General features: G+C 38.6%; 1 protein-coding gene across 2 annotated transcripts; it reads left to right on the top strand.

Annotated features, from left to right (window-relative positions):
* Positions 1 to 3,727: 3,727 nt before the first annotated feature.
* Positions 3,728 to 7,577, top strand: LOC135679027 (arabinosyltransferase XEG113-like). Of its 2 annotated transcripts, none has more exons than XM_065192385.1 (5): positions 3,728 to 3,873; positions 4,763 to 5,002; positions 5,090 to 5,295; positions 6,542 to 6,647; positions 7,321 to 7,577. In XM_065192385.1, exons 1-5 carry the CDS (start codon positions 3,822 to 3,824, stop codon positions 7,413 to 7,415), a joined length of 699 nt encoding a protein of 232 aa, XP_065048457.1. In that variant the 5' UTR covers positions 3,728 to 3,821; the 3' UTR covers positions 7,416 to 7,577. The 2 variants fall into 2 exon arrangements, with proteins under 2 accessions (XP_065048457.1, XP_065048464.1); XM_065192392.1 differs by having other exon boundaries at positions 3,732 to 3,985.
* The last annotated feature ends 583 nt before the right edge of the window (positions 7,578 to 8,160 follow it).

Here is an 8,160-nt window from a genome sequence, read left to right as displayed (position 1 = left end):
AAACCCTAAACCCTAAACCCTAAACCCTAAACCCTAAACCCTAAACCCTAAACCCTAAACCCTAAACCCTAAACCCTAAACCCTAAACCCTAAACCCTAAACCCTAAACCCTAAACCCTAAACCCTAAACCCTAAACCCTAAACCCTAAACCCTAAACCCTAAACCCTAAACCCTAAACCCTAAACCCTAAACCCTAAACCCTAAACCCTAAACCCTAAACCCTAAACCCTAAACCCTAAACCCTAAACCCTAAACCCTAAACCCTAAACCCTAAACCCTAAACCCTAAACCCTAAACCCTAAACCCTAAACCCTAAACCCTAAACCCTAAACCCTAAACCCTAAACCCTAAACCCTAAACCCTAAACCCTAAACCCTAAACCCTAAACCCTAAACCCTAAACCCTAAACCCTAAACCCTAAACCCTAAACCCTAAACCCTAAACCCTAAACCCTAAACCCTAAACCCTAAACCCTAAACCCTAAACCCTAAACCCTAAACCCTAACCCTAAACTCTAAACCCTAAACCCTAAAACCCTAAACCCTAAACCCTAAACCCTAAACCCTAAACCCTAAACCCTAAACCCTAAACCCTAAACCCTAAACCCTAAACCCTAAACCCTAAACCCTAAACCCTAAACCCTAAACCCTAAACCCTAAACCCTAAACCCTAAACCCTAAACCCTAAACCCTAAACCCTAAACCCTAAACCCTAAACCCTAAACCCTAAACCCTAAACCCTAAACCCTAAACCCTAAACCCTAAACCCTAAACCCTAAACCCTAAACCCTAAACCCTAAACCCTAAACCCTAAACCCTAAACCCTAAACCCTAAACCCTAAACCCTAAACCCTAAACCCTAAACCCTAAACCCTAAACCCTAAACCCTAAACCCTAAACCCTAAACCCTAAACCCTAAAACCCTAAACCCTAAACCCTAAACCCTAAACCCTAAACCCTAAACCCTAAACCCTAAACCCTAAAAAACCCTAAACCCTAAACCCTAAACCCTAAACCCTAAACCCTAAAAAACCCTAAACCCTAAACCCTAAAAAACCCTAAACCCTAAACCCTAAAAAACCCTAAACCCTAAACCCTAAAAAACCCTAAACCCTAAACCCTAAACCCTAAAAAACCCTAAACCCTAAACCCTAAAAAACCCTAAACCCTAAACCCTAAACCCTAAACCCTAAACCCTAAACCCTAAACCCTAAACCCTAAACCCTAACCCTAAACCCTAAACCCTAAACCCTAAAACCCTAAACCCTAAACCCTAAACCCTAAACCCTAAACCCTAAACCCTTAAACCCTAAACCCTAAACCCTAAACCCTAAACCCTAAACCCTAAACCCTAAACCCTAAAAACCCTAAACCCTAAACCCTAAACCCTAAACCCTAAACCCTATTCCCTAAACCCTAAACCCTAAACCCTAAACCCTAAACCCTAAACCCTAAACCCTAAACCCTAAAAACCCTAAACCCTAAACCCTTGCGGCCAAGACGCGAACTTAGTTTGCATTGCCTAAGTCGCGAGGCACCCTTGCGGCAAAGACGCGAACTTAGCTTGCGTTGCTTAAGTCGCGCATCGCCCTTGCGATATTACTCCGCAAAGATCAACCCACTTGCAACCTCTCGCAGGTCCCAAAGGACCTGTAAAAGAGAAAGTTGATTAGTTCAAAAGAACGAGCGACGGATAAGTCCAGATGTCTCGCGAAAATGGGAAGCTTTACAAGCAATTCAGCAAGCACCTTGCGTGCACAAGAGAAAAGAGAGAGAGGGGGAAAACAAGAGCTTTAGAAGGTTGAACGAACAGCTGCAAGCCCACAAACAGCTGCCCACCGAGTCCCGAGAGTGACAACAAGTTTCCGTCAAGGCAACGTGCGAACTTGCGAAAGAGTGTTCAACGCCCGGTACTATACCGAAGCCCCTTCCAACCCTGTGCCACCCGGGGGATTCAAAGGGGCTGAGATGACTGACGTTTTGGTGAGCGGAGGCGAACTGCGAAAAGCAGCCCGTGGCATACGAAAACGAAGTTGTTTTGGGCTATTTTGGGTTGTTTTGCTCAGTTCGGTGAGCGGTCGCTTTATAGTGCTGCAACTTGTTCAAGCTTACATTTTTACAAGCAAAATGACTCAAAACCAAGGCAAAACATGCTGCCAAATATCTGTACATGTAGATGAGAGCGACGAATGGTTCGTTGAACGAAATTGTTTCGGGTGCGCGACGATCGTTCGTGACAACATGGACCGCCCTAAAGATTCAACCTTCAATCAATTCTTAGTCCAAAGGAACAACAACTGAAAGAGAAGCAATTTGCGAGGAGAGGGACAAGAGGAGGCGATGTCTTGCTGCATCCAAATTCAGCAATATGAATAATTGGAGCACACGTTGCAGATCGAAATTCAGGTAACAATTAATCACTATAGTCAGGGACGTCTTGAAGCTTCAGGGATGATCAGAAACAACTGCAGGAACTACAGCAAACTCCCATAAGGTGCAGTTTTGGCCTTCCCAACAATTAATCACACCTAAGATCACTGTAGTCAGCAGCAGCAGTTAATGTTATTCGTGCGGCACTCGATCAGAGTATGCAATGAGCAGAGTTTATAATAAAGATCCTGCTCACTTCGCTTACGAAATATTGATGAGGGAATGGACCAATTTTTTCATTCAATGATTAACACGTTCCTTTTATTTCTTTTATTAGCATGTTCCTCTGTTTTGCTAGCATGCTCTTCAAGGGCTTGCTTCTTGTTGCAGTCTCATCTAAGTCGGTTACAACAACTTTCTTTGGAAGAAACATTAAAAAAAAGAATAATCCAAAGCAGCTCTTAATAAAATTTTAGCTTATCATGGCGTTGATGGAAGGTGTAAGAAAAGTTGAGATATCTTATAGTTATATGGTAAACAGTCAATGACTCCACTAAACATAGCATCATAGTTCTATCCATTTACATCAAGACTCCTGTTTAAGCAGGCTGATAAGCTACCTCCAAGGCAACAGAACAAGCATCTGTCCTCCAAAAGTAACACATACAAGGTAAATTGAAGAGCTTATAGCCAAACCCAGTCCAGGTGAGTACCCACATTGGTACCCAAGATATCTATTGAAGTAATGTCAGACAAACTTTGTATAGTTTTAACAATGCAATACATGCCCCTATATGTATCCAACTCAAAAGTGTCAAATTTAAAACAGTTCATATGTCAAACAAAACCATCCTAACTTATGTTTCATATTCCACAAAATCTACACTCTACAGAAACACCTAGGTCTTCTCAAACCTGACCCTTGAGAGCTTGTGAAAACTTCATAATCAAGTATACAACGTGTGACAAAGAATTTATATACGTGAACATGTATCACTTGAATATCACTTGTAGGATATTATAGGATATCAATATTCATGATACCTTGGCAACACGGACTCGAAGGGTAAGAAATGCCTCTTTCCGGAGATTTGCACATCTACAGTGTCCTCTCAGTGCATCAAGTTCAGCAGCCATTAAGAGAACAAGAGAAATTATTTTGGACATTTATTTACAACAAAATAACTAAAACAAACAGATCCGGAGAGTGACACACAGATCCGGAGATAAATAAAATTATTTAATTTTATTTTTATAAAAATATAAATTTTTATATTTAAAAATTAAGATGCTAGATATTATTAAATTTAATATAAATAATCCCTTCGCAGGGCTTCTCGCTCGGCTGAAGGGTTCGGCTGAAGGATCGCCGGTTGTTAAAGGGTTCGCTCGGCTGAAGGATTCGTGAACGGCTCTTCCGCCGAACACGTCTGATCGCATTCTTCCTTCTAATGGCGACGTGCAATCCACTGTTTTTGGCGATCTATGCTACGATTGTTGCCGGTATTATCTTCTGTACTTTTGTGATTCTCTCCTCGGTCTATACTTCCTTACCTGCAGCCGGCGCCGGCGATGGAGGAAACGAAAATTACTTCCCGTCGCCGAAAGTTATCCGGTCAAATTCTTCTTCTTTTTCTTCTTCAATCAGTCTTATTGTTTCGATGCTGTGTATCTTTGTTCCGCAAGATTAGGATAGTCTTGGTTCTGCTCTCATAGATTTGTTCCGCAATACCGAAGATGAAAGTCTGTAGGGCATGTAATATGTTAGTAAAAGGTCGTTTAGTTATTTCTACCTTTTCTGTAATAAATACTGTTGAAATACAAGCATAGATTTCTGCGAACCCATGAATGGATCTTCAGTGGCTTGATTGAATACATACTCAATAAGAAATCACGTCCCCTGAAATGTCTCTGTTGTTGCTAAGCATCACTCTAAAGAGTGAATGCTCTACAGTTTGGCATTTTTTTGCTTATTCAATGGGGCTTAGATGCTATTATGATCAATAAAGCTTCACTTGGATAAATATATGTTTTTAATTTACAATGACAAGGACTTGATTAAATTAGTACAAAAATAATAATTTCTGCTATCTCTGCTTTGATTATTAATAATAATTTCTACCTCTACTTAGATTTTCACCATTCTATGTTAGGCTCTTATTAGATTTGTCTTAACATACTAAAGAAAGGCAGAAGAGGAGCTATGCTATAATTAGATGTTAGGCTCTTATTAGATTTGTCTTAACATACTAAAGAAAGGCTGAAGAGGAGCTATGCTGTAATTAGATGTTAGGCTCTTATTAGATTTGTCTTAACAGACTAATTTTGAATTCTTATACCTTTTCAGTAGCAATCTGAGTAAACCTAAGAAGCTTTTTTTTTTTTTTGACAGTAAACGGAACACCAAGGCTGCAAAGAGAGCCTTCGGACATGTTCACAAGAGCCATATGGGATGTGCCTGTTGATAGTAAAATGCCTGATATGAAGTCGTTTCTACTAACCAAGGAGATGGTGAAGCACCGTGCAAAAGATAATATCATCATTGTGACATTTGGGAACCATGCATTCCTGGACTTTATCTTGAATTGGGTCAAACACCTAACGGATCTTAATATTTTTAACATTCTTGTTGGTAAGTCAAGCACCTCTTAAGCAACATTAGATTCATATGTACAAAAAGTTCACATAACACTTATCTGAGTTCTCTTTTTGGATATAGGTGCTATGGATACCAAATTATTGGAGGCTTTGTATTGGAAAGGGATTCCTGTTTTTGACATGGGCAGCAAAATGGTAACAGTAGATGTTGGGTGGGGATCTGCCAAATTTCACAAAATGGGAAGGGAAAAAGTATTGTTGATAAATGCTCTCCTACCTTTTGGTTATGAGTTACTAATGTGTGATACAGATATGGTTTGGTTAAAGGTATACACTAGTTTCAATTCTGTTATTTTTGATCTGATAGTCCATAGGTGTAGAATGTCACAACATTATAACCTTTCTTGGATCTCATCAATAGTTCATGTTTTACTTATTCTGGTTATGCTAAAATTTAGATCTTGATGTCTGTCTTTGTTAGCTGAACTTACAGATGTTCTCTTGTACCTTCTTGTATGTAGCACCTAGCACAACTTATAATAGTTTCATCAATATAACCTTCTGTAACCTAATATAAGCAAATGTTCCTGCACACGTGAAGTTTTATACCTTGGAGACTGTATGTGTGTTCTGGGGATCAAACCATATATAAGACCTACACGTTTAATCTATACTTATCTTTCCTATATTACAGACTTTTCATATATTAATTGTTACTGGAGACATGATTTAAATATGATTTCCATTTCCAAATTTGTGGTAGCTAATTTTTGGAAACTCGAAAATTTCACCATGCTACAAGAAATTAGCGTCACCCAGGCCAATTCTGACTATTTTATGATATTAACATAATTTAAATTGACAAAGTTAGAAATAACTTGAAATGTGTATGGAATATGTTTGATGGAAACTTCAAATTACTATGTATATGTACATTTCCTTTTAAGATAACCTAGCGGGTTTAGACCAATCTTGATATAACAAAAAATTTAGGATATCGTGCATTTTAATCTTCAACTGAGTGAAAAGAAGTGACGGAGTAAGGATATGGATGAACATATGAACGTAGAAAATACTATGGATTGTGCACCTTGCTACGTCACAAAAGCTTCTTGTAGCATGGTAGGTCTCCTCCAAATGCACACTTTAATAAGTGTTCTTAATAATGTAAATCGTAATTTTGGATTAAAAATAATTAGTGCAATACATGAGTTCTAGTTTGGAATGTTGGATTCCTCTTGAGGATGCAAGATGATTTCAAATGGAATTACACGTCAGTATCCGGAAAACTAGCTTTCCAAAGCCCAAGCTCTATCTTTTGGTCAATTCTTGTTCTTGTATGTAATGCAGTTAGAGTAAGAATGAAATTCTCTCAATGTTTATCAAGCTTTGCAAGAGTTAAATCTTTCCTCGGACTTACCAGGATATAAGCAAATTTCTTTTGTTGATTTTCTTGGCCTAACCAGTCCTTCAATTATATCTGTTGAATTGGATAGTTCACTCAAAGCATTCTTTACTGTTTTTTCTTGTCTCATATTATAAATGATTTAGTATATGTTTTTGCTTGGAACAGAACCCACTTCCATATTTTGCTCGTTTTCCTGAAGCAGATATGCTAACATCAAGCGATCAGATTAGACCAACAACAACTGATGACAGTTTGGAAGTCTGGCAGAATGGTATTTTCTACTAACGTCAACGAATCTTAATAATAAGTAATAACCACACTAGCTGGTACAGATATATTAAACATTCTTGATTTTTTTTAATATGCCAAGTTGTACTGATATAATAAGATTCTGGTATGGGTACCATTACTTGTACTAGTATCTAAAATGTTTGACCTTATCATGTACACAAATTTTTACACATAATCTTCTTTCCTGTAGCAAAAATTATCTCGATAAACTACTCGGTAGGTCCTTTATAATTAGGCATAAGTAATAAAACTGACATTCTGTTTATGACTCATTTCACAGTCGAGTGAATCTTAGTTAGTATTATCAAATACATCATCTTAGTTACTTTTTAATTGTTAGTGATAATGGTTGTTCAAAGATATCAAACAATGTTGCTGATGTCAGGTTCTATGAAGGAGCCTATAAACTAGACCGTTGAAAACTTGGTGTTTAAGTTTGCATATGTCCACATGGCTGACACATGTTGTGGCAAAATGGCACTTGTCTTGGTGGCACGCAAGGTGCAAGCCAAAATGAGGCTAATACACAGCATCTGCTCTTTCATTTCTTACCTTAACCCTTTCTTAAGGTTCTTTAAAGTTTTATTTAATCAAAATTTGACTTTGATAGTTCTAGGATCGTTAATTAATATTTTCCCCTTCTATGTTTGTAGTAACTACTGCCTACAATATTGGAATATTTCATTGGCGTCCCACTGATGCTGCAAAAAGGCTAGCTAGGGAGTGGAAAGATATACTTTTTAAGTGATGACCAGAAATGGGACCAGACTAGCTTTAATGATCTTGTCCACCAAGTTTTAGGACCATCACTTGAAGGAGAAAGTGGACTTTTTCATGCTTATGATGGGACCCTTAAGCTGGGTCTTTTGCCAGCAAGTATATTTTGCAGTGGGCACACATACTTTGTCCAGGTAGTTCCTTTTGATGGTCTTTGTAGCTGTTAATTCATTGTTGCTCATCCAATTGTGGTTATGGTATAGTATGTTGTATGTTATTCTATGTTTTAAAGCATATAATTATAGTAGTTATGTGTCAATTTGAATTAGTTTGGGGAGTAATCCTACTAACTCAATTAAAGGCCAATTGAGCTCGAATCAGGGCTGATTTGGGCCGGATAGATGGTCCACTTAGAGCCACATCAAGCGATGACACCTCCAAGGTAAGCAGTGGAACCGCTTGAGACTCGACGCCCCAAGCGATCTAGATGGTGGTACTACCTAGACTAGGCGGTGGTACCATTGGCAGTTAATGTTGTTAGGCGGTGGTACCGATAGAGCTCAATCTCCGAGGCTCTATCAAGTGGTAGTATCGCTCAGACTAGGCAATGGTACCACCGGTGCAGGGGTGTCAATTATCGCCTAGAATTGACAGTAGTACCGCCAATATCTCGAGAATCCAGGATGAGACCTTTTTTGACTTCATTTTTTAAGTCACTTGGGGTCTATAAATACCTCACTCATCCTAACTCTGATCACAAAGATCCTGAACGAAAA

Source organism: Musa acuminata, chromosome BXJ1-1, assembly GCF_036884655.1.
Source record: "Musa acuminata AAA Group cultivar baxijiao chromosome BXJ1-1, Cavendish_Baxijiao_AAA, whole genome shotgun sequence".
NCBI classification, from domain to species: domain Eukaryota; kingdom Viridiplantae; phylum Streptophyta; class Magnoliopsida; order Zingiberales; family Musaceae; genus Musa; species Musa acuminata.
Note: the sequence above shows the minus strand (reverse complement) of the source record. Positions and strands in the feature narration are given on the sequence as shown.

What these genes read in the sequence shown, in the direction of transcription:
- LOC135679027 (XM_065192385.1), top strand. Translation starts at nt 3,822, where the DNA reads ATGGCGACGTGCAATCCACTGTTTTTGGCGATCTATGCTACGATTGTT. An exon ending in TATTTTTAACATTCTTGTTG is followed by an intron (nt 5,003 to 5,089) that starts GTAAGTCAAGCA and finishes TTTTGGATATAG; the next exon opens with GTGCTATGGATACCAAATTA. An exon ending in CAGATATGGTTTGGTTAAAG is followed by an intron (nt 5,296 to 6,541) that starts GTATACACTAGT and finishes TGCTTGGAACAG; the next exon opens with AACCCACTTCCATATTTTGC.